This window comes from Wolffia australiana, chromosome 6 (genome assembly GCF_029677425.1).
Source record: "Wolffia australiana isolate 7733 chromosome 6, ASM2967742v1".
Lineage (NCBI taxonomy): Eukaryota > Viridiplantae > Streptophyta > Magnoliopsida > Alismatales > Araceae > Wolffia > Wolffia australiana.
Window position 1 is genome coordinate 2529068 of NC_135840.1, and position 26497 is coordinate 2555564.

Sequence of the window (26497 nt, forward strand, 5' to 3'; positions counted from 1 at the left end):
GACGGATTCCCAGTCTTCTTCTTCAGTGAATTCTGGGGGGTTGTCGGCCCTGACGTGATGGAGGCCTTGGGGGAATTCCAGAGGGCAATCGGCCTACTTATTTTTGCTGCCCAAGTGCACAGGGGCGGAGAACGTGGGGGATTTTCTACCCATCGCTCTATCGAATTCCATATATCTCATCATAGCCAAGGTATTAGCCAATCGTTTGAGGGGGATCATCGGGGATCTAATTAGTCCGTTCCAATCGGCCTTCATCCTGGGTAGGTAGTTGCAGGAGAGAGCAGTGGTGGCGGGAGAGATTGTCTCTGCATGGAAAAGAAATGGGACAAAGGGATTTATGTGGAAGGTGGACTTCGCGAAAGCTTATGACTTGCTCGAGTGGAAGTTCCTATGGTCCGTCATGCGAAAGAGGGGTTTCTCCAAGATGTGGGTGACATGGGTGCGACAGTGTGTTACATCCCACTCTTTCTCGATCTTGGTCAATGGCCGGGTGGAAGGAGGATGGATCCACTCACAGAGAGGAGTCAGGCAGGGCTGCCCTCTAGCTCCACTTTTGTTCGTCCTGGTAGTAGACACCCTGGCTAGCTGTACAATTAAGGCGTGCAAGCGAGGCCTATTAAGAGGCTTTCACACAGCGAGCTATCCGGGGGGCATTCCTTTGCTCCAGTATGCAGACGACACGACCTTCTTTATAGAAGGTTCGGTGAAAGAAGCTCACATCGTTTCGTCTTTGCTGGAATTGTTCGCGGATTTCTCGGGACTAAGTCTCAACCGGGAAAAATCAGCATTCGTGGGGTTCGGTTTATCTTCCGACGAGGAGAACCTATGCGCCGGTGCGCTAGGTACACCACGAGGCTCGCTTCCCATGCGTTATTTGGGGCTCCCGCTCACAGTGAGACGGATCTTATCCTCAGAGTGGCAACCAGTGGTCGATAAGATGGAGCGGCGGTTGGAGGGCTGGCAAAGCAAGATACTATCACGTGGGGGTCGCCTGGTACTGCTGAGATCGGTGCTCTCCGCTATCCCTATCTTCTACCTGTCGATGTTTAAGGTGCCGGTAGGAGTGGCCAATCGACTTGAAGGGCTAATGAGGCATTTTTTTTGGGGCAGGAAGGGAGAAGGGGGCACAGGAGGGATACCCCTGGTGGCCTAGGATGTGATATGTAGACCTGTGAAACAGGGAGGACTGGGTATTCTTCATTTAGAGTCCATGAATCTTGCACTGCTCGTCAAATGGGTTGAACGGATGATGGCATCGATGGAGGGGCTGGCATTCAAGGTTTTAAGGGATGCATATGATCCGCCGCTGAATTGGGAGAGGGGGTGGGCGCAAAAGAGAGGAGAATCCCTGTTCTGGCATAGCCTGAGGCAAACCATTCCCCACATCTGGGATTTTTTTGATCCTATGATGGGGGACGGTGAACGGTTCAGGTTTTGGGCCGACAACTGGACAAAGCAGGGCCCCCTGAAGATGCAGTTCCCGAGGCTTTTTGCAATGGCGAGGAACCCTAATATCGCCGTCAGCGAATGCTGGGAAGGGGCGTGGGTCCCTAATCTCCCTAGGTAGTTGTCGGAGGAACGTTTCGTGGAGTTGCTGAGGATGCACGAGATCATATTCCATCTTAGCCCCTCGGGAGCATCCCGGGACGGGTGGGTATGGTGGGGGCCGTCTTTCTCAGTAAAAGAGGCATATTTGAAAATCCGAGGGGAAGTGAGGGACGAAAACTCTACCGGCGCTACATGTCACCTCATAATGAAACAAAAAATCCCCTTAAAGGTGCGGCTGTTCGGGTGGTTGTTGAGGAGACGGCGAGTGGTCACACGGGTATATCGCAGGCGCTGGGCGCCAACGGAGCCTGTCTCGTGCCCTCTGTGTGGCGGGGGGAGGAAGACTGTTCACACCTTTTATTCACATGTCCGTTTGCCAGGGGAGTATGGACATCACAGCGGGTCCACGGGGTGGATATTTCCTCTGACACCGCGTTTTGGGCGTCATTCACGACGGGTAGACACCGGAGCAAAGCGGACTGGAGGAGAATATTGGCGATACTCTGGGCGGTATAGATGCATAGAAATGTAAGTGGTGTTCAAAGGCGGGGCGGCATCGGTGGACAGCGTCCTCTCGGACATTGAGATTTTAGTATCTTTTTGGGGGCTGGGGGGGTAGTCCTCTCAGCTGTTCGTTGCCATGTCTGTAGATACTATGTACATTATGCTTTTTTTTTTAATGGAACACGTAGACCACCGGTTTCCGGGTGGCCTGCCCTACTTTCTTTCCAAAAAAAAAAACATCTGGATGACGAGGTCCTCACTGGGTTGCATGAGCCTTGTCACCCATTTAGTTAGTAATGCCATGTTCATACTTGGTAAGTGCAAGACTCCTAGCCCTCCTTGACTGGTGGGTCTGCAGACAGTGTCCCATGCCACCAGTGCCAAACGTCGCTTGTGGTCTGATTCTGCGCTTTTCCAGAAAAATCGTCTCACTAGGCTTTCTACTTTTTGACTAATGCCAAATGGCATTTTGAAAGTGGAGAGATAGAAGATGGGGATTGCTGACAGTACTGACTTCAGTAGAACCAACCGCCCCCCCCTAAACAGAACCTTGGCTTTCCAACCTTCCAGACGTCTTTCAACTTTCTCTATCACCGGTTGCCAGTCCGCTTTCGACAGCCTCCCATTGGTCAATGGCAAGCCCAAATATCGCATAGGAAGACTGCCGATTGGTGTACCTAGCGCCCCAGCGCACTGCGTCTCCTCCTCCTGAGATAGCCCACTGCTCACAAATGCTGACTTGGCTCGATTGATTTGCAAACCCGAGAAATCTGCGAACAAGACGAGTACTGTGGAAAGATTTTTTGCTTCTTCCTCTCCGCCTTCTATAAAAAAGGTGGTGTGGTCCGCATACTGCAATAGCGGTATCCCCTCTGCAATAGCCATGTGCACAAGCTAGATTTGTACATGTGGCGAGTGTGTCCGCAGCTAACACAAATAGTAGAGGTGCAAGAGGGCATCCTTGTCTCACCCCCCTCTGTGGTTGTATCTGATATGATACCGGGTCACATTTACGAGCGTCGGCGGCCCAAGACACATCAAGAACCCACAAGCCCAACAACAACCCTAACTTAAGGGTTGGGGTGTTGGAGAAGGAGGGCAGCGAGTATCATTGTAAGTCGTTCTCCTCTCCACCCTTCTCTCAGCAAGCTCTAGATCTCTAGCTCCTTGCTTGTCCCTCACTTGCCCTTCGATTTGCAGACGTTGTTCCCTGCAACCGGATGCCATTGACCCTCGTCTTGGTGCGACACTCTTTCCACTCCACGATATTCTCCCCGTTTCTCTCCTCTTCCTCTCCCCGGACCTCATCTTGTTTTCCCTGGCTTGTCGGAAATGTTATCCGTTCTGGGCATCGACGAAGCCTGAAAAACGGGAATCGTCTTTCCTTTTCAGTAATTGAAGTATTTTTTTGGAGTTCCTTATTGTTAGGCAGCCTTTATTTTTCTTCTTTTCTTTTCTTTTTTTTTTCTCTTCTTAATGTACTAATGGGCCACATGATATAAGTGGCCCATTTCGTTTAAGTGATGTGGGGCCCACCTTCTCACTCTGTATGGCCTTTTAAAGGCCAATCCCGTTCAATAGAATTAAGTGTGTTTTTGGCCAAAACCCTAGCCGACAGAGCTTCAGGGCAGAGAGCAGCTGGAGAGGAGAGAGGGCTGATGCAAGTTTGACACTTATCACTGGTATCAGAGCTCCAGCACTCCCCGGACGCAGACATGGCGAAGAAGAAAACAGCAACTGAAAACCAGAGTACACCTCAAAAGGCTCTCAAAAAACTCGAGGCGAGCCTCTCCGAGTTACGTACACAGGTGGCTGAAAGTGCCAAGGCCATGGATGTCCAAGCCTTGCGCGTGGACCAAGCTCTCATTCATGAGAAGCTTGACCACATGCTTGCCAATCAGAGCTCAGCCTCGAGGGGGCCGGAACACTCATGGCAGTCAGACCGGGGTTCCCACACCAGGGCTAGTAGCTCGGCGTCGTCACCAACCTTGCGGGACTGCGGAGCCGCATCAGAGAGACAACTGCCCGTAGCCCTCCATTCTCTGGAAGGGTTGCTACCCAGACCGTCGACGCGGATCGAAATGGGAATGGACCGTAGGAAGCAACCCATCGCGGAGTTGACTCCGGCGAATCCGAGCCTGCTTATCGGGCAACAAGGCACTCCAACAGAGCTCCGGCCAAATAGGCAAAGGAGGACCCATCGTGTCCACTTGGAACTGGGAAATTCTCAGCGCCCATTGGGACGCGTGGCGGAAATTCTACCAAAAGAAGAGGGGCGTGTTGCGTACCCTCCCATCTCAGGCCAGCGACTAGGGGCTCTGATGGATCGAGGAGGCTCCCCACGCCCTACCCCCAGGCCCCGACAATGCCACAGCACCACTAGGGCCACCCCGCTTTCCGTCACCTAAACATCAGGCACACCTTCAAACTGACGCAGCACGGGAACGACCTTGTCCGTGGAGGTAGACTCACCCAGTCATCGAAGAGTTCCCTGATCAGGGGTATGAGGCCGAGGAGGGTCCTTACTTCCAGGGCCGACCTCCGCGTCCCGACCGCACTAATCTGCCTGGAGAACGGGGTGAGCAAGCTGCAAATCAGGGGGTGGATAATTCCCGGGAATTTCGACGGGAAGGCCGTGAAAATGCTGAACGCCTTCCTCCTGTCATGCCCCGTCATGATCGGGAAGCTGATGCCAGGCATCGCTACAAGCAGGAAATGGACGAGTATTCAGACGGGGAGCCCCAACAGCGTGGAAATCACATTGCGACTGGGCAGCGTGGGGGTAGGCATTTCCATTGCCTTGCAGATATCCTATTCTTCTCGGGAGGTGACCCAGAAAATTGGCTGCGAAAGGTGGAACACAACTTCCGTTCTCATCCCGCCGAAGATGGCGAACGGCTAAGGGTGGCGTCTTCGTATCTGGAGGGCAAGGCGTCCAAGTGGTTCCGCTACAAAGACGATCATGCAGGATTCCGAAGCTGGGATGATTTTAAAGCTCAACTATGTCGGCTCTTTGGTCTCAAACCGCACCAGGCCTACACCAACCTGTTCCGCATGCGCCAGACGGGAACAGTGGATGAACTGCTTGACGAATTTATAAATTTGGCCGGGTACATTCCAGACTTATGCGAGAAGACGGCTATCAATGCAATCTTGGCTACTCTCAAGCCGTCCATACGGAAGGAGATTCGTTGGCGAGACCCACAAACTCCGGACGAATTATTTGATCTGGCTCTGGAAGTGGAAGAAGTCCTCAGAGAGGATGAAGAAGTTACTCAGCAGTCCCGCGGTTCACGTTCTCTCAAGTCCAGAGAGATGAGGGATCACCCGGGCACGACAACCGAGCAACCAGCACCCTGCACCACTCCAGGACTCAAGCATTGGTGACGCCTTACCGTGGAGGAAGTGGCCCAGCGCAAGGCACAAGGCCTTTGTCATTGTTGTCGCAAAGATCTACAGATCCATCCCCTCCAGGAGAAGGACAGGGATGGAACCGACGCAGTTTCCGGTGGCCATGACATCAATACTGACGTCGACAGCAACATAGGGGATGAGGTGGCGCTGACCGTTCTCTCTTCGAAGACAGCCATGGGGGTGCCCACCCGGCGCTCCAAGAATTCTCTTCGACTTCGGGCATCTATCATGGGACATGGAGTGGAGGTGTTAATTGACACGAGCGCGACGGATAATTTCATCCCACACCGCCTGGCAGTCCTGTTGAAGCTACTGTTCCGTGCGACTACACCCTATGATATTCGATTCGGGGATGGCCGCACAATACGTGGTCATTGCCGCTGTCACAGAGTCCAGATTCAGCTGCAGCCGTGACCGATCTCCTTCCAGTCCGCGGCCTATGCGTCAATGTCATTTTGGGTCTCGAATGGCTGAGTACTCTGGGGTAAACTCAAGCTCACTGGGACAGCTACTCCTCCAATTCCAAGAAGACGGAGTGTGGCACACCCTAGAGGGCGAACCGGGAACGAGCCGCCTTATGGAAGCCCCCAACAACCGAGCGCCACAACGCCACCCGCACCAGAAACGGGAACTTCACCTGTTAACTGCCCAACTGACGGTCCAGATGCGCACTCATGCAGGCACGAGCACGGAGTCAGCTGACCTCCGGCAAAGATTTTCCACGGTGTTCGCACCACCTACCACGCTGCCACCTCCACGACCGACGGATCATCAGATCGTATTGCTGCCAAATACGAGCTCCGTTAATTGTCATCCTTACCGCTACTCCCACTTGCAGAAGAACGAGTTGGAGAAGCTTGTGGCCGGGCAACTTGCTCTGGGGCTGATCAAGCCCTCCCGTAGCCCATATTCCAGCCCGGCCCTGTTGGTGAAAAAGAAGGATAACACTCGACGTTTTTGCATGGACTTTCGGGCTCTCAACAAGATTACAGAACCCAACCGTTTCCCTATTCCGGTGGTGGAAGAATTACTTGAGGAGCTGCACAGTATGACCACCTTCTCCAAGCTAGACTTAAAATCGGGCTACCACCAAATACGGATGCGCGAGGAAGATGTGGAGAAGACGGCTTTCAGAACACGCCAGGGTCATTACGAATATGTGGTGATGCCGTTCGGCTTGTCCAACGCCCCCGCCACGTTCCAAGCATTAATGAATCAGGTTTTCCAGCCCTATCTACATCGATTCATCCTCGTATTTTTTGACGACACCTTGATCTACAGCAAGTCCACTGAGAAACACATGGCCCATTTGCATCATGCACTGGAGATTCTAGAGCAGCACAACTTGCATATCAACCCAAAGAAGTACTTCTTTTATCAGCCGCAACTCGAGTATTTGGGACATTGGGTCTCAGCCGAGGGAGTATCCACAGATGCTAGCAAAGTGGAAGCTGTCACCACCTGTAAGACACCCAGGAATGTCCGGGAGCTGCGAGGCTTCCTCGGACTGCCCGACTACTATCGGCGGTTTGTAGCAGGCTATGGGGCAGTGGCTTGGCCCCTCACACAGTTATTGAAGAAGGACAAGTTTGAGTGGACTGCAACAGCACAAGAGGCGTTTGATGCACTCAAGCAAGCTCTGTCCACAGCGCCAGTTCTCGCCTTGCCCGATTTCACTCAAGAGTTCCTGCTAGAAACAGATGCGTCTGGCGCCGGGTTGGGGGCAGTATTGATGCAAGAAGGCCGACCTATTGCCTATTTCAGCCAAGCTCTTCCCCCTACCGCACATAACAAATCAGCATACGAACTTGAGTTGTTGGCCATTGTCTTAGCCGTTCGAAAAGGGAGGCACTCTCTGCTCTTCCAGCATTTCACAATTCGTACTGATTAGTGCAGCATTAAGTACTTGTTTGAACAGCGGGAAGTTCCGGGCGAGTACAATCATCTATTGGCAAAACTTCTGGGGTTTTGTTTTTCGATTCAGTACAAGGCGGGTCGACTCAATCAGGTTGCCGATGCCCTGTCCAGGATAGAGACCCAGGAGGAGTTTGTTCGTCCCATCACCGTGAGCAACTGGGTGAACTTATCCGACATTCAACAATCTGTCCGCAAGGACCCTGAACTGAACAGGCTGCTCTTGGAAGCTCAGCAGGGCAGACCGCTTCCGCCGCATTATTCTATCACAGATGGCCACCTACTTTACAATAGCCGTTTGGTTCAACCTCGGGCATCTCCTTTTATCCATCAGATTTTACAGGAACTTCATGACGGGGCAGTAAGGGGCCATGGGGGGTTCCTTAAGACCTATCAATGCATCCGTCAACAGTTCTATTAGCCAGCCATGAAATGTAATATTAAAACCTATTTCAATGAATGCCAGCGATGTCAGCAGTGCAAATTCTCCCATCTCGCCCCCGCTGGTCTCCTCCAACCGCTGGCCCTGCCCACCAGAATTTGGGAGGATATCTCCATGGATTTCATTGAAGGACTTCCTCGATCGGAGGGGGCTAATTGCATCCTGGTGGTGGTCGATCGGCTTAGCAAGTACCGGCACTTCATCACCCTACGCCATCCATTCACGGCCAAAGACGTGGCCCTCATGTTTATCCAGGAAATCATTCGTCTCCATGGCATGCCACAATCCATCATCTCGGATAGGGGACACATCTTCATGAGCTCATTTTGGTCTGAACTTCATTCCCTCTAAGTAACCCCCCTCAAATGCAGTTCAGCCTACCACCCACAGACGGACGGACAAACCAAAGTCATCAACCACGGCCGAGAGACTTATCTTCGCTGCTTTGCAGGGAACCAACCCAAACGTTGGCACAAGTATCTTCCATGGGCAGAACTGAGTTACAATACGTCTTACCACACCAGTATCAAGACATCCCCTTTCCGTGTGGTTTATGGTCGGGATCCCCCCACCTTGGTCCGTTACAGCACCCCAGCCTCGTCCATCGACGACCTCGACAAGTTGCTCACGGAACGTGATCAAATGCTTGAATTCCTATAGGGTCACCTGGCCCGCGCCCAAGTTCAAATGAAAACCCAAGCTGACACGAAGCGACGCGAGGTGACCTTCACCGAAGGCGACGAGGTATACGTCAAACTATGCCCCTTTCGGATGAAGACACTGGCCCGGCGATCCAACGAGAAACTGGGTCCCAAATTTTTTGGACCCTATCACATCCTGCAACGCAACGGCCCCGTCGCCTACCGTCTCCAATTTCCCCCTGAGGTACGCATCCATCCTGTTTTTCATGTATCTCAACTCCGGAGAGCGTTGGGACCGACAGACCGGCCCTTACCCATACCCCCACTCCTCTTGAAGGACAATGAGTGGATCGTCACGCCGGAAGCCATCACAGCATTCCGCCCCTCGTCTCAAGGCCTCCTAGTGCTCACCCACTGGAAGGGTTTACCCGCCCACGAGGCCACGTGGGAAATTGCTTCCAGCCTACGCCAACAATTTCCAGAATTCCAGCTTGAAGACAAGCTGGTCAAAATTGGGGAGAGTATTGATATGATACCGGGCCACATTTACGAGCATTGGCGGCCCAAGACACATCAAGAACCCACAAGCCCAACAGCAACCCTAACTTAAGGTTTGGGGTGTTGGAGAAGGAGGGCAGCGAGTATCATTGTAAGTCGTTCTCCTCTCCACCCTTCTCTCAGCGAGCTCTAGATCTCTAGCTCCTTGCTTACCCCTCACTTGCCCTTCGATTTGCAGACATTCTTCCCTGCAACCGGATGCCATTGACCCTCATCTTGGTGCGACACTCTTTCCACTCCACGATATTCTCCCCATTTCTCTCCTCTTCCTCTCCCCGGACCTCATCTTGTTTTCCCTGGCTTATCGGAACTGTTATTCGTTCTGGGCATCGACGAAGCCTGAAAGACGGGAATCATCTTTCCTTTTCAGTAATTGAAGTATTTTTTTAGAGTTCCTTATCAGTATCCACCCGCCTTCTGGCCTTTCGTTCACCAACACTGAAAAGGAATGTGATGTAATGCATCTTTTCACCCACGTGATCCATTCACTAGGGAAACCCCTCCATTTCATTGATGCCCAAAGAAAGCCCCAATCAAGTGTGTCGTACGCCTTAGCAAAATCAACCTTCCACAATGAACGCTTTGGTCCCATGCCTTTTCCATGCCATTAATATCTCTCCTGCTGCGACTGCGCTATCGACCAGTAAGCGACCTGGTATGAATGCTGATTGGGAGGGTCCAATGAGATCCCCGATCACCTCTTTCAGCCTGTTCGCTAGAACCTTTGCAACGATTAAGTATATGGAGTTGGACAGGGTGATTGGCCTGAAGTCCTCAATTCTTTCCGCACCAATCTGCTTTGGCAGTAGGAAATATGACTTGTTTAATTTTTCCATACTACCTGACCCTTGTCGAAACTCGTCTAGCGTGGCCATCACATCAGATTACACCAGCTCCCAGAACTCTTTGTAGAAGAAAACTGGCAGGCCATCTGGGCCTGGCGCCCCTTCACTGTTGAGGCCTAAAATAGCCTCCTTGACTTCTTCTTCAGCAAAAGGCCGAATCAACTCAGCTTGGTGTGCGTGTGCTAAAGTCTAAGCTCCCTTTCCACACCACATCCATCGGTTGCATCTACCTTTCTTATAGAGCTCGCGAAAATGATCCGTGACAGCACGACCCACTGCATGTGGCCTGTTGTGGACTTGGCCTCACACTGTTAGTTTCCCAATATAGTTGGACCTACGCCTCCCTTTTGCAATTAGACGAAAAAATCTTGTGTTAGCATCTTCGGCATGTAGCCACAGCTGTCTGGACGTTTGTCTCCAGCCTGTCTCTAGTTTCTTATCTTCCACGGCTACCACCCCTCTCCATTTCCGTCTATCGAGAGCTTCATCTACTTCCAGGCACCATGTGTCCTCTAAGTCATCTAGTTGCTTGATTCTGCTCAAAGCCTCGTTTCTGGTCTTCTTTCTTTGCATATGTATACGCTTGCAGAACTCCACAAGATGACGTCGCAGCCTGTGGATTTTTGCGGTTAACGTTTCCGTCATTGATCTGAGCTTGGGCTGTGACCTCCACTTTTCCGTCACCTCATTTTTGATAGCCATGATTTGTCTACCTTGAAGTATGTCGGCCTGTTGATCAACTCATTTGTAGTCCGCACAATGGGTGTGTGGTCCGAAACCGAGCGCGGAAGTGACCGCACATCTGCGAGTGGGAATCTTTCCATGAGCTCAACTGAGCATAAAAATCTGTCCAAGCATGACATCCTGTTTTGGCCCGACATGCTTCGCCATGTATAAATGCAGTCTGTGGGCCCCATTTCTTGAAGTGATGACTGCGAAATGAAGGCCCAGAAGGTTTCTGAATCGGCGTCTCTCCCTCCAGCTTCATTTGGCCGATCTCTTACTTCTAGTGTCACATTCAAGTCCCTACCAAACAACATGGCGCACCCCTGGAATGTGTTTGCAAGGTCGGCGAGCTCCCTCCATAGTTCAATTTGCCGTTGGACATTTACAGGACCATATACCGTGGCTATAACCAACTCAAAATTGTCTTGCAAGCGCTTGAGCTTCGCTGCTATAGTAAATTTCCCCTTCCACATGGCCACATTTGAAAACCTTGTTTCATTCCATGCTATCACCACTCCTCCAGATCGCCCAACCGCATCTACCGCTATGAGCCCCTCAAGGAAGCCTCTTCCCACTGCGTTCCAGTCCCTTGGTTCACAGCTTTCCAACCTGGTTTCTTGTAAGCATACCACTGATGCTCCCCATTCTCGCAGATAGCCCCCACCACCCTCCATCTACCTTCATCTCGGAGGCCTCGAATGTTCCATGAAATACATCTCATGATGAACTATCTTTGGCCCCTGTCTCAATCGGTGTCAACCTTAAACCCAGGGTTGACACTATTCTTTTAGCCCGAGGATTAAGTTATACGGTCCTCTTCGCTAGCTTTACGCTGGTGGTCAGTCTCTACTTCCTCACTGTTGGTCTCGTTCATGATCTCCTTACCTTTCCCTCATGTCTGTGTTGACTCCTTTGTCACTCGTTCTGTTTTAGTGTTGTTCCTTGACATGCCCTCCGCTGCTAGCACCATACGTCCACTTTTACCAGCTTTGACCCATGCTACTAGCCTCTTTTCATGGCGGATGCCAAGCTTCTTACCTTTGTAAACGAGACCTTCCTCGCCTATTCTGCTTGTTCGCGATTGTCGGCCTTCCATCATATCACTTATCTTGGTAACCAACTCCCTTGTCGCAGTGCTTAGAGTCTGGGTAACGTGTCTGGACTTGCTTGGCCTCCCTCCACTCTAGCTGTCGGCCCTTCGCTTTGAGTTGACGCCAGGAACAATCTCACGAATTCACCTTCCTCCCTTCCTCGTGTTGTGGCCCTCTTGAAGTTGGTGCATCTACATACAGTTGTCCTTGGCTTGTGATCTTTGGGTCAACATCGTCACATACACCCCATCTGTCGGGTCTCCTTCGTTTCTACTGTGATGTTCGTCTGGCTTCCACTCGAGGCTGCCACAACTTCCTTCGAGCTTCTTGTTGACGTCTTTGTTGCCGCGATCTCCTCCTCGTGATCTATTGCATCAACCTCCGGTTGTCTACTCAAGAGGGCCATCCGGTGTGATGGAGGCTGACGGTGGCGGCGGTGGTGGTATTGTAACAAGCAAAACTTCAAAGGTGCCATCCAGGCCCCAAAAGTTGAGTATAGGTGGGAGTGTGGTTGCGTGGGGCCCCTCTACCTCCAGCAGCACTTTGTTGGGGTCGCCTGACTTCAAACTGTCAGATGATATTTTTTAGAGAGCCCAAAGGTTTGACCATAGCCTCCAATGCCGCTTCCACCCTGTATCACATGGGAATGCCTTTGGCTTCGATGACATGTGAAGGAACAGGTCCCCTTGCCGCTATGTCTCTTGGGTGGACCTTTCGCCACTTCAGCTGCGCACCTCCTTCCACTTCTTACTCCCATCCAATCACTGCAATATATTCTGCCATTGAGGCACCGCGGAGGAAAAAATCCCCGTTCTCCAGAGACCAGACCTCTGCATTGACCAAGGTTGGAAATTTTGCAAGAAATCCCCATCGTACATCTACCACTGTTGGAGTTCCCCGTGTGGCTTCCCCCACAAGACAGCCCATGTGGGCAATCTGTTGGGGCGACATATCCTTGGCCAGCGCGTGCTGATTACCCTCTGGTTTGTGTGCCTCCAGGCCTTCTTTCCTCGGGTTGATGGGCCGTCGAATTGTCGGTGTCCTGTCCCCATGCATCTTCGACATACCAATGTGCCTCGGCACTCTCTTGCTCAGTGTCCGTGCTTCAGACATCTAGAGCAGTAGCCTTCTCTTTCTCCCCTTTTTAGTGGCCTAGGTCTGTATGAGTTGGCTCGTCGCCGCCTTGGGCCAACCCTCACCCAGCCCTCCGTCTCCTCCCCTAACCTTTCATGATCCTCGCTGGCATCCTCCGCATCTACAAGTGTGTGGGTTTTCAAACCCCCTCTTATCTGCTGTTCCTCCTGTCGAGCTGTCAAGCTGCTAATATGCCCCACCCCTTCTCCCAGTGCTCGTCTCCCACCTTCATGTGTCACGCCATGATGCATGGCCCCCTGTAAACGGGCCCTCTGCCCCCACGGCTGGACTTGATTGTAGAACTTGAAATGAACCTTCCCCGGATACCTTTCTCCTTTTATCTTTATTGTTTTTGTCGATCCGTGTGAGTCCAGTCTCCGTGGTCCTTTCCCGTTCTCTGAACCCTTTGGAGCAGTGACAGATACCTCTGTCAGCTGGTCCCTCCCCATGGGCCGGGGCTGTCGCGACTCCCCCTGTCACATGCATGTGACGTCCTCAAGCTTGCGACTCTGTTGGGGTTTCTGGTTAGCGTCCGCACAGGGTGAAGGGAGACACCCGAAAATTGCTTGAGTTATTTCATGCCTCTCCTGGCCATAGTCTCCACGTCAAAGGACATCACAGATTGGATTTAAAAGTCTACATTGACGCTCATAATCCAGGGTTCACAAGTGGCCTGCCTTTCCATGTCTGGCTATTGGACCTTCCTCAGTGGCAAATTTATCACACGGCATAGCAAGAAACAAGGCATCAATACTCCCTCAAGGGCAGAAGTAGAGTTCTGGGCTTTCGCCCAGGGTTTGTGTGAGGCCTTATTGACAAAAGATTTGTTGGCCAAGGTCAAGCTCTCCTATACTCGCCTGGTGCAGCTTATCTGAAATAACTAATCTACTACTAGTATTGCTCATGATAATATTCAACATCATAAGCAGACTAAGGTGGATCATCATTTTATCAAAGAGAAGTCAGAGACTGTCCCTTTGTACAAGTCATACATCTCTTCTGGACAGCAAAGGGCTGCCGATTGAAGCCCCCCCCCACCTAATGACAAGACAATGCAATTCAATGGGTACTTGGGCATATATCTTAGATGTTTAGCATCTCAGCACACAGCACCAGTGGATAATGTGGACCAAAAAATTCCACATCACAGCATGCCATTCCTACAACTGCACAAGGCCTTTCAAGGCAATCCATGGCTGAATAATGCCACCACTTATCCGACGCAGTATGCCACCCACAATAAACATTGGAAAATCAAGGGTTTTTCCCAAACCCACATTCATTCAAAAATTTCTGCGTCATTGGACAGAAGAAGTTAAAAGTTCGCCAAAAAAAGTTAATGTCTAACCTGAGAATTAGTAAAATATATAAATGAAGAAATAAACTGAAAGTTTTCAATTTCATTCAAATGAAAAAAATGATAGTCCAATGATATGGGCATGTCTTGTAATTAAACTGGTTACCTCTGGGCACAGCGTATTGATCCTGATTCCTTCACTTTTGAGAGAAGCAAGTGATCTCGTGAACATCACAACACCACCTGAGAAATACAATCTCTCAGAAAATATCTAAAAAATATCGTATGATAACATCTATAAAAAGTATTTATCCTGTGATATGATTTTCATTTTAAGTAAATAACATAAAAAACTAATCACGTAGGAGACAATGACACTTTTGCTTTTCATTCACTTTCTATTGTCCTAGTTATGGTGGCACTGCACCCCACATCTCCACTTCTCGGGAATACTTCTCAGGTTTCTTCTTGTCTTGTTTATCTTGCCATCTCGATTTGTTCTTCACTATCACATCTTGTCTATCTTACTCGTTAATATTCATTGCCCTTGACAAATAATCTCCCAGCATATCTTATCACGATTATTCAGCTGTCATTTACAGATTAAATGATCGAGAACTGTATTTATTCTTTCCAAGGGTTCTAACCCTACAAGAATGAACTGAAGACATTTTCAATCGGAATTTAAGGTCAATGAATCTGGTTTCTATGGTTTTGATAGAAGCTCATGTGGTCAAACTGAGGTACATAGATTCTACCCCGATGAAATCAAGAAACGGAACTAACTGTTGCCCACTCTGAGAGCTAAGTGGGCCCCTCAGATGGCATTTTGTGTTTCCTTTCACTAGTCCATGATGGGACTTTATCAGACTAACTGCAGTATTTCATTTAGATCATTGGTACTTGATTCCACAAGAGAATGACTCCTTGTAATTACCTGAATTTCTCGTCGTTCTATGGCTCCATCGAAACGAGGTGGTGTTCCAGTGACAAAAGGCTTCTACAGATGGACTTTCCCTTGAAGTTGAGGGCGACCTGGTTCCCCCCAAGTTAAGCATAGAGAGGGAGGGATTGACCTTGTACTGGTAGGGTTATAGGGATCTACATGTGTAAGCTTGGTGATTACCACTTGGTTGGGTAATCGCCTTTTGAATCATTATCTTTAAAAAAAATAACCCGAATTTCTTTAACTCTAGTGTGTTGTAATTTTCATAGTTCATGCATCAAAAGAAAATATTATTTTGAAGAATCAGAGGGAAATCACCGGAGAATGGTGATCAACCAAATTCAATAATATATATGATTGTGAAATACATGACAGGCCAGAATGGTCTTTTTCTGTCCTACACTACCTACGAACCAGTATGAGATAAAACTCTCTACTTCACTCACGACAGTGTCCATCAAAATATCCCTTCCCTTAAGCACAACCTCATCGTAGTGCCAGCATATCACCATTATGTGTCTTGTTTGTAGGCCTCAAGAGTAAGATAGACTGCTGCATGCTCAGAAATTCTTCCCCCATCTAGTCAAACTGAGAGCCCTCCAAAATCGGATCCCATGTGTCATCCCAACAATCACAAACCAACGCTTGAGCATTCCATCTCTGAGAGAATTAGTGTGGGAATGCCTACCGCAACATACCTTGTGCCAACTAGTCATCCGTCCAATAGCGGAATAAAGTTCCATCCCCTCTGGCATCAAAGAACCTCTTAATGTGTGGAAAATATGTCTCATGTCCCACTACAAAGTGGATGCCCCTCTGATCAGGGCCATATGCTGCTTCCAACTCATCTCCATCTCATACCTGTCTGTCGAGACCTTCATGACCATAACTCCCTCCAGCCCCATAATCCTGCCCACACATTTTGTCAATAATGTTGTGATTATGAATTGCAGGTGTAGCACCACAAGATCCACCGGTCAGCAAACCACCTCCCATGAGACCATAGCCATTCCCTACCATTTCCCACCACATGGCCTTTCCAAAAACAAAATGCCTCATTGAGGATTCTTGGCACCTTCCGACCCCCAGGGGCAGCTAAAAAGTTGGGGTAAAATGTCGGGACTGTAGAGAGCACCGATCACTGAAATACCACCAATAGCAAAATATCAAAAGAGCATAGATTCTACAAGATATCAATGAATTCTCTACATGTTCATACCTATGATGAATTTTGACCTAAGTCCATAGTTTGCACGGAATTGGATTATTTAATAACTTAAATGTCGGAGCTTCCTCAAAGTCTAGTGAGCAAGAGCTAATGTGGAAACACCCAAGGCAACATTATTTATGCTTCTATTGGCCCTCAAGTCACTGCTAAAACCATGCTAATGCTCGTTGCCACCTCTAAAGTTCAAGAGTCACACGTAAATCCAAGTAGTTATTATATAGCTATAAAGTCTCAAGTATACAAAGTATAGAAGATTATGCTCAAATGGCAACGCTAGGGAAGAGGCACAGTTGAACAAGATGTACCTTTTGAACCTGAATAGATTGGATCAATTTGCATTGGATAAAGACCAGCTGAAGAAGCAAGGTTGATTATTACTCCCGTCTTCTTCTGGGATCTCATTGCCTGAATCTAAATGTAACAATAACAGCAACATAAAATGATATGAAACAAATAAACAATGAGGATAAAATCCTTAAGGAGGAAAAGGAGAGAATAAATAAATGAATACAACATCATATTTCCAAGCTTTAGACTGCATTCAAAGGCTCAATATTTCATTAAGAGACAACTGAGACTCGTTTGAGGCAAAGAGCCACTCGATTAGGTCACTTGGTCTGCTTTTGCCTTCAGCCTTGACTGGGATTGATCCATGTGAGGAACTAAGCAGGCTAGTTAAATTGATTTCAAAGCAATTCTCTTCATCACACTTTTTTACTATAGAGGTAGAACAAGATAAAGAGGAGTATTCATGAAGAAAAGCAATGTAAGGTATTTGGGGGGAGAAGGGGATTAGCACATTCCAAGAATCCTTTTACATAACTGAAGCCTTACATTTCTAGAGACTCTCCCCCTTGTAATGGTGTTCTATGTCAAACCCATCAAATCAATGACACTCCAGTAAAGCTTGAATGGCAAAAAACTTTAATAGTCTCCCTCATGTGTGTCAGTACCAGCCTGCTGACTTTGTTATGGTGCCAATAATCCTGACCCAACTATTAAAACTTTGGTCAGATACCAATGCCCCAATAGTGCCTCACACTATTTGGGTCAGGTCTCCCTCACTGCAAACTGTTAAACAGAGCGCCTTATTGTATCTTTTATTTCACTGTTTATATGAATTAAATCACTTAAACTCGGGCCCAGGCCCAAGCCCACAATGTAAGTCATGGGTATTTAAACCCCAGACTCTGAGCATGAATTTGAAGTTGCCTTTTTTCCATTCTGAAACCCTAAATGTGGAGGCTGGCTGCTGGTCTGTTCTGCTCCAGCAAAGCTGACATGGTATCAGAGCCAAGGTAAGAATGCATCTGACTTGACTTGTGACTGCCATCCGCTGCTGATCATCGTCAGCCTCCACAACTAGGGGCTGGTGTCACTTAGAAGAAGAAGCCTTTCCTTCAACTTCTAGAATGGAGCGAGATGCTGAATCCGGCATTGGAATAACTTCAGATGGACAAGACTATGGAGAGAAGCCTGTCTCTATGAAGATCCTACATCCATTGCCTCAGGTACCTCAGAAAATTAAATTCTCTCTGGAAAATTTCTATCAGTGGCAGAAGTTTGTTATGTTGACAGTGAAGGCTGGGTGTTTGAGTAAACACTTGGTGAACAACCCAGTGGCAGAAGATAGTCCAGGGTTTGATGCATGGGAAGCAGAAGAGGCCTTCGTCTAAACATGGATTCTTGGCTCTCCAGTCACTGAGATGTATGACAACTCTCTACACATTGATACTGTGAAGAAAATGTGGGCTCAGATCCACACAAAATGTTCCATGAGGAATGATATCTGGAGGGTTTCTGCTCTCATTGACCGAGGTCAGAAAATGGCGCAAGGAGATCGATCTATTATGGAATATGCACGTGAATTCAAGGCACTTTGGCGTGAAGTAGATCATTACTGGCCTGTCCTGTCTCCTGATGGGCTTGGTAAGAAACACACTGTTAGACAGGATGCTTATGTTTCTGGTAAGTGTGAATCCTGTGTATGAAGATGTGAGGAAACAGATCATGCACAGGGAGAAAGTACCAACTTTAGCTGAAGTCATCCGTGCTCTTATGGAAGAGGAAAGCAGACTGAAGGTCCACTCTGCTGATGAGAGACATGACTCCTCAGCCTCGCTCTACAAGAGAACTCCTCCACCAACTAATGCACAGGAGGAAGAGCACAAGGAGGAGCGTGGACAGAATTGTCAATGTGGAAACAGATTTGATTCAAGAGACAGAGTCAATGAGGATCCAAGAGATAGCCTGTATTGTACATACTGCAAACGCAATTGGCACACCAAAGAGACTTGTTTCAAACTCCATGGATATCCTCAGAGGAAGGGGGATCAGAAAAAGATATATGTTGCCCAAACTCAGGGAGCTGAAGGGGATGAATCTCAAGGATGTCCCAAGGAGAGCACTAATGCACAATATGCAGCCGACTTGGAGAAGCTCAAAGAAGACATGGCAAAGCTAATGGGCATGCTCATTACTTCATCTCTTGTCATATCTGGTGAGTGTGCCATCTCATTTGGACTTCTCCATCATAATATTGTTTCAGGATGGTCTTGAATACAGGATACTGGGGCCATTGATCATATGACCGCGTACAAAGATAAATTTATCAACTACATCAGAAGTGATGGTGGGAGAAATGTTATCATTGCCGCCAGAAGACTTCTTCAAGTGGCTGTTATGGGAGATGTAAAGCTGGGTGAACTGGGAGGCATTAAGAATGTGTTACATGTCAAAAAGTTGAAGGCCATGCTGCTTTCCACTCAGAAGTTGGTTTCTGATACTAACTGCTTAGTCATTCTGATTTTTGATGGATGTTTTCTATATGACAAGGTGGGGAAGAAAACTACACAAATTAAAGGTGATGGAGGACTGCTGCTTCTAGAGGAGAGAGACCACCAATGCTTCTTGGCGGACAATCACCTCCGGAACCAAGGGAATCAGAGGAGCAGGCGGGAGAGAATCTTTTTGCACCATGACCGACTACGACACCCCTCCTTTGAAATCCTCAAATGCTTATTCCCTTCTTTGTTTGTTGGTTTTGATGTTAAAACTCTGGTGTGTGAGGCAGGTCAATTAGCCAAACACAAGATATCTGCTTTTAGTCATGTTGGTGAACCTACTCAAATTCCATTTTATCGTGTGCACATTGACATTTGGGGGCCCACGCCTGTCTCTGGAGAAGTCAGCCAAACACTAAAGAAGTTCTGTGAGATGATTCAAACTCAATTCAGTTACCATAAAAAGGTTCAGATTTGACAATGACAAGGACTACTTTAGTACAGAAGTAGCTGATTATTTTGAAAGGATGAGTATCGTTCATGAATCGTCATGTGTGAGCATGCCTCAACAGAATGGGCTCGCCGAGAGATGTATCGGTTATGTTATGTCAAATGCTAGGATACTGTTACTCCACCGAGATGTCCCCAAATTCTACTGGGGAGAGGCCATTCTGGCAAGTACCCATCTGATTAACCGCATCTCATCAAGGACTCTTGCTTATGTTAGCCCCTTGGGGAAACTCTCCAATTTTTTCTCTTGGGTAAAGTTGAGAACTCATCTTCTACCTCGGGTTTTTGAGGGTGTAGCCTATGTTAGTGAGATAGTCAGCCTTATGGGCTAATGGGCCCTATTCTATAAGCCCATTAGCCCTCTTATCATTCTCTCCCTCCTAGGGTATATGTATACCCAGCCATGTACTCTATTGAGTTATGTCATTATCTTCTTCCTTCCTCTCTTGACATGGTATCAGAGCTCCAGAGCTCTTCCATCTAGGGTTTGACATCACCCTCTCGCTGTCTAGCGAACCCGGAGCGTGACCGACGGATCAGCCACAGCGCGAGCTGTAGCCAGCCTGCGGAGCTTCCGGAGAACCAGCCGAAGACAAAACCCTAGCCGCAGCCGCAGCCGAGCGCCAGCCGCAGCCCTAGCTGGAACTGCAACCGAGTGCCAGCCGCAGCCGCTCGCCAGCTGCAGCCACGCACAGCCGCAGCCGTAGCCGCGCGCCAGCCACAGCCGCACACAGCCCAGCCGCAACCGCGCACAGCCGCAGCCGCGCACAGCCGCGCACAGCCGCGCACAGCCGCAGCCGCAGCCGCGCACAGCCGCAGCCGCAACCGCGCGCAGCCGTAGCCAGCTGCCTCAGCCACCGCCGAAGCAGCCGCAGCAGCCGCCGAAGCAGCCGCCGCAGCCGCAGCCGCCGCTGAAGCAGCAGCCACAGCCAACAGCCGCAGTCGCCGCCGAAGCAGCAGCCGCAGCTACTGCCAGCAACCGCAGCCGCCGCCGCAGCCGCAGCTTGCAGCCGCAGCCGCAGCACGGGCCGCAACCTCAGTCACAACAGCCGTCTCCGTAGAGACCACGGCTCTGATGTCGGAGGAACTTTACTCCACGGGCCAGACGCGTCAACCGGCCGTCCCAGATGATGGCTTCACCGATGCAGACTTTCAACGAGAACCCTTGTCACACAAGGTTACTCATTCTCTGCCAGCGGTTCCCGACACGACGTGTCTCCAGGGCCCGAATTTGTTACAGTGGCGTCACTTTGTCGAGACTACTCTCAAGGCTCACCAACTGTTCAAGCATTGCACACAAGCCCCGCTTCCATCGACCCATCCACACTATGCGGCGTGGGAAGCCGAGGAACACTTCGTCCTTGGATGGCTCTACACGACCTCCCTGGCACCCTTGTTCCGTGAAAGGTTCCCTCGCTGCTCCACCGTGAAGGGTTTTTGGGACCAGGCCAACAAATTTTGCGGCCGCGAAGGGGACAACTGGCGCCTCTTTATGCTCGTTGCTAAAGCCAGCAACTTTTGCCAAGGCGCACTGTCCATCTCGGACTATGCGCTGGAACACAAGAAGCTGTGGGACGAGGTGGACTACTACTTGTCGACGGATGATCCGACGTGCAAGTCATTCCAGAACACTCTTCGCCTACGCCTCTTGGGGTTTCTTTATGGCCTAAACAAGGAGTATGACGACACTCGGCGCCGTGCCCTCCATCGCAAGGAAGGCCTTCCTTCCATTGATGACTTGGTGAAGGAACTCCAGGAAGAGGAGAGTCATTTTCATGTCATTGGCACTCTCTCCTCGGAGGCAGCTCGTGACTCAACTGCCCTCCTCGCCCGGCCTCCCTCGCCCGCTCCTGCTCCCCCCGCGGAGGCCCTCCGGGCTGATTTGCTCCTACTGCAGCAAGCCTGGACATCTCCGCAAGTGGTGCAAGAAGCGTCAGTACGACAACCGGAAAAAGGAGGCTACCGAAGGGAAAGCTATGGTTGCCTCCTCCTCTGCCTCTTCTACCAGCCCGGCGACTATTGAGCAGCTCCAAGCCGACTTGGCCCGTCTCCGTGACCAAGTGGCTACTATGCAGACTCCGACTCAGTCGACGGCACATTTTGGTGGATTTGGTGCGTTCTCTCTCCCTCAGTCTAAACAGTGGTATTGTGGTACGGCTTCTTACTCGCCTCTCGTATCGGATACGAGCTGGGTTCTTGATTCGGGGGCAACCGAACACATGACCCCGTTCAATGACCGGTTTGTATCCTACGAAAGGCATAGTGGGGACCGTACAATTCTTACAGCCGGTGGTGGACGGTTGCGTGTTGCTGGAATTGGGGCAGTGTTTGTAGATGGCCTTGGAGTGGTCAGCAATGTTCTTCATGTCCCCGCCCTGCGAGCTATACTTATGTCTCCTCAGCGTTTGGTTGACAGTTTGTCCTGTTCTTTTCACCTCCAGCCTGACGGGATGTTTCTATCTGACAAGGTGGGTCGGACTACACCGATTAGGCGGGAGAACGGGTTGCTGTTGTTGGACGATGGGGGGCGCTTTCGGTGCTTCCTGCTTCACCGCCAACTCCGACCGGCGGATGTGCAGCGTATGGGACGTCTCCAGTTGGCTCACCAACGGCTGGGTCACCCGCCATTTTCAGTTTTACAGCGTCTCTTTCCTTCGATGTGTACTGGATTGGACCTTCAGACTATCGTGTGTGATGCCTGTCAACTGGCGAAGCACCGTCGTTCATCTTTCTCTCCGTCCATCTCGCACTCCTCCACTCCATTATTTCGCATCCATAGTGATGTTTGGGGACCCGCCCCGCAGGCTAGCCTAAAGGGCCACCGATACTTTCAGATCTTTGTTGATGAGGCCACCCGCTACACATGGGTCTACTTGTTGACCGCCAAATCTGAGGTTGCTCCGACGGTCCGTCACTTCTGCTCCATGGTTCGTACTCAGTTTGGCCGAGGTATTCAGCGCTTCCGCTCCGATAACGCCGGGACCGTCAACACCGAGCTGGCCACGCACTTTGCTGACCATGGGATTCTCCACGAGTCCTCTTGTGGCCACCGGAACAGAACGGTATGGCAGAACGTCGGATCGGGTATGTCACGTCGACCGCCCGTACCCTTCTGCTGAACTATTCTGTTCCGTGGGCGTATTGGGGTGAGGCGGTCTTAACAAGTACCCATCTCGTAAACCGTCTCCCCTCCCAGCCCCTCGGGTTTGTCAGCCCACTGGATCGCCTCTCCACGGCGTTCCCCCATCTCTCACTGCGGACTGGACTCCTCCCTCGCATCTTCGGTGCACGCGACGCCCACGTCACGGCTCCCACTCGCACGAAGCTCGATGCTCGAGCTCTCCGGTGCGTCTTCGTCGGGTACGCTTCTCTCCAGAAAGGTTACCGTTGCTACCACCCTCCGTCTTGGAGATTTTTCATCTCGGCAAACGTCACCTTTGCCGAGCATAAGTCTTACTTCGGTGATTCTACCTCGCCACGCCTTCCGCTGGTTGAGGCGTCTTCGACTCCTTCCTTGGAACCCTTTCTGTTTGTGGGACCCATTCCTCCACCGTCGCCGTTCCCAGCCACCTTCTCTCCCTTGCCTCCTACCGTCTCACCTCCCGGTGCACCGTATCCTCCCCCTAGTGCACCTCCTAACCCCGGGAAGTCCATCTCTCACCCCGGGGAGCTACCTCCTACTCTTGGTGCACCGTATCCTTCTCCGAGTGCACCATCTTCCCCGGGAGCCTCCCCTACCCGGGAGCTATCTTCTTCTCCCTCCTTTGCTTCCGCTCCTCCGTCGGACGATGCGTCACCCTCGTCTACTGATGATGATGCTCAGTTGGGATGGCCTATCGCCCTTCGGAAAGGGGTTCGTCAGTGCACTCGCACACCTCTCTATCCCTTATCTCACTATCTCTCTTTTGATCGGCTAAGCCCTTCCTACCGGTCCTTTCTTTCTCACATAGAGTCGCATCCCCTCCCTCGTCGCCTATCCCATGCTCTTGCTTCTCCTCATTGGAAAGCGGCGATGGATGAGGAGATGCAGTCCTTGCTCAAGAACCACACTTGGGAAGTCGTCCCACTTCCTCCTGGCAAGAGGGCGGTGGATTGCAAGTGGATTCATGCCAACAAGCATCATGCTGATGGTACTCTCGAGCGCCTCAAGTCTCGACTTGTGGCTCGGGGGTTTACTCAGTCGTATGGCGTGGACTACTTTGAGACCTTCTCTCCTGTGGCGAAGATGGAAACAGTCCGTCTCCTCTTGGCTCTTGCGGCTCATTTCGACTGGCCGATACGACAGTTCAATGTGAAGAATGCTTTTCTCCACGGTGACTTGACGGAGGAGGTGTACATGCAGCCACCTCCCGGGTATACCCTTGGCCCCCCGGGCACCGTTTGCCGGCTGCGGAAGTCTCTCTATGGACTGAAACAGTCACCGCGGATGTGGTTCGGTCAGTTCTCTTCGGTCATGAAGACCGAGGGCTACACTCAGAGCAATGGGGATGCCTCCCTATTCTTCCGTCACAGTTCCACGGGTGTCTCCATCTTGGCCGTGTACGTCGACGACATCCTCATCACGGGGTCCGATTCTGCAGAGGCCGGCTGCCTCAGCTCTGCGTTGGCCAAGGAGTTCGAAATCAAGGCCCTCGGGCCTCTTCGCTACTTCCTCGGCCTTGAGGTGGCCTACTCCCCCCGGGGGATCTTTGTGTCACAGCAGAAGTATGCCGTTGACCTACTGGCCTTGACCGGAATGACTGAGTGTGCACCGGTTACTACTCCCATCGACCCTAACGTCAAGTCGGGTAATGGGGAGGACTCAGCACCAGTGAACGAATATCAGTACCAGCAGGTGGTGGGGAAACTTCTGTACTTGACCCACACCCGCCCCAACATCAGTTTCGCCGTCAACCTCCTCAGTCAGTTCATGCACTCTCCGCGGGAGATCCATCGTCAGGCGGCCAACCGGGTACTTGCGTACCTAAAGGGCTGCCCCGGGAAGGGCTTGTTCTTTCCTCGGAGTATGGAGCGGACCGTGAAGGTGTACACTGATGCGGACTTTGCCGGCTCAGTTGTGGACTGTCGTTCCACCACGGGGTACTGCACTTTTGTCTTCGGCAGTCTTGTCAGTTGGAAGAGCAGCAAGCAGGACAAAGTGTCCCGCTCCAGTGCTGAAGCCGAATACCGGGCACTTGCCGATGGGGCCTCTGAAGGCCAGTGGATATACGGAATTCTCCATGACCTTCGTGTGGAGTATTCCGGCCCGATCCACTTCTACTGCGACAACAAGTCGGCAATCGCCTTGGCAAAGAACCCTGGCCAACAGGGACGGATCAAGCATATGGAACTCCACCGCTACTTCTTCAAGGAGCGCGTGGACAAGGGCATCTTTGACTTGGAATTTGTTCCATCCGCTGATCAAGCTGCTGATGTCCTTACCAAAGGACTATCTCGACCTCTCCTGCACGTGCAGTGTCCAAGCTCGGCATGGATGACATCCATACTTCGCTTCCGGGGGGGTGTTAGTGAGATAGTCAGCCTTATGGGCTAATGGGCCCTATTCTATAAGCCCATTAGCCCTCTCATCATTCTCTCCCTCCTAGGGTATATGTATACCCAGCCATGTACTCTATTGAGTCATGTCATTATCTTCTTCCTTCCTCTCTTGACAGCCTATGTGCATGATCCCTCTCCTATAGTTGGGAAACTTGACCCCCGTTCACTCAAATGCATATTTGTTGGCTATTCATCTACTCAGAAGGGTTACAGGTGCTATCACCCCTCCACTCGATGTTTTTTCGTCTCGGCCAATGTGACATTTGACGAATGTGTGGCGTTCTATGGAGGAGAGAACTCTCAACGGCCAACCAGTGCACCAACTGATTTACCAGTTGATCCATTGAGTCAGCCATTTCACTTCCAGATATCGGAACCAGAGAGTAATATGGAGCAACATCCAGCACCGAGTCCTGAACATCCACAAGTGGATAATGATGAAGCAACTCCTATTGTGTTTGAGTTGAGGTCTGGAGAGGTGAACAAACCAACTGAGGAAGGTCTTCAGTGGCCCATTGCATTACGTAAGGGACCCAAAGTTGCACTTAGAGACCCCTTTATCCCATTGCCTATTATCTATCTCATGCTCGTTTAAGTTATGCTTATCAGAATTTTCTCTCCAAGGTTGATCCAGTTGAAGTCCCCAAGTCAGTTGAGCAGGCTCTTCGTAGCAACGAGTGGAGTCAAGTTATGGATGAGGGTATGGTTTGCAAATTGAAGAAGGCCCTCTATGGCCTAAAGCAATCTCCATAGATGTGGTTTGGCAGATTCGCTAAGACTATGAAGAAACTGGGGTATCGTCCAAGCAATGGGGATCACACCCTATTTGTCAAAAGTCAAGTGTCCAGAATAACAGCCTTGATCGCCTATGTTGAAGATATTTTAATTACTGGGAATGATCCAGTTGAAGCAAAGTATCTGCAAGAATCGCTTGCAGCAGAGTTTGTTTTAAGTCATTGGGAAGGCTTATATATTTCTTGGGCATGGAGGTAGCTTACTCCAAAGATGGCATATTTATGTCACAACACAAGTAAATCTTAGATCTTCTCAAGGAAGCAGGCCAACTGGCATGTAAACCTGCGAGCACTCCAATCGATCCGAACACAAAGCTAGGAATCCGAGAGAAAAGTCTACCAGTGAACAGAATCATATCAGTGGCTGATTGGGAGATTAATTTATCTGAATCATACTCAGCCTGATATTGCCTTTGCCATGAGCCTCCTTAGACAGTACATGCACAAACCCCATGAAGTACACCTATAGGCTGTTCATCACGTTCTGGCATACCTAAAAGGTACACCTGGCCAGGGAGTCCTATTCAAAGGAAGAAATAAAAGTGTTATAGTTTACACCGATGCTGATTATGCAGGCTCCGTGA

The 26497-nt window shown here is 50.2% G+C and overlaps 1 protein-coding gene across 2 annotated transcripts in view; it reads right to left on the bottom strand.

The window, feature by feature from the left end:
- LOC144704201 (ARP protein (REF)) overlaps positions 1 to 26497 on the bottom strand; it is a 64746-nt gene that overhangs the window by 31618 nt on the left and 6631 nt on the right. For both annotated transcript variants that reach the window (XM_078576515.1, XM_078576516.1), the window contains 2 exons: positions 16594 to 16699; positions 14281 to 14357 (listed from right to left, as the gene is read on the bottom strand). In XM_078576515.1, coding sequence (XP_078432641.1) covers positions 14281 to 14357; positions 16594 to 16699 — 183 coding nt within the window. The remainder of the gene's footprint in view (positions 1 to 14280; positions 14358 to 16593; positions 16700 to 26497) is intronic.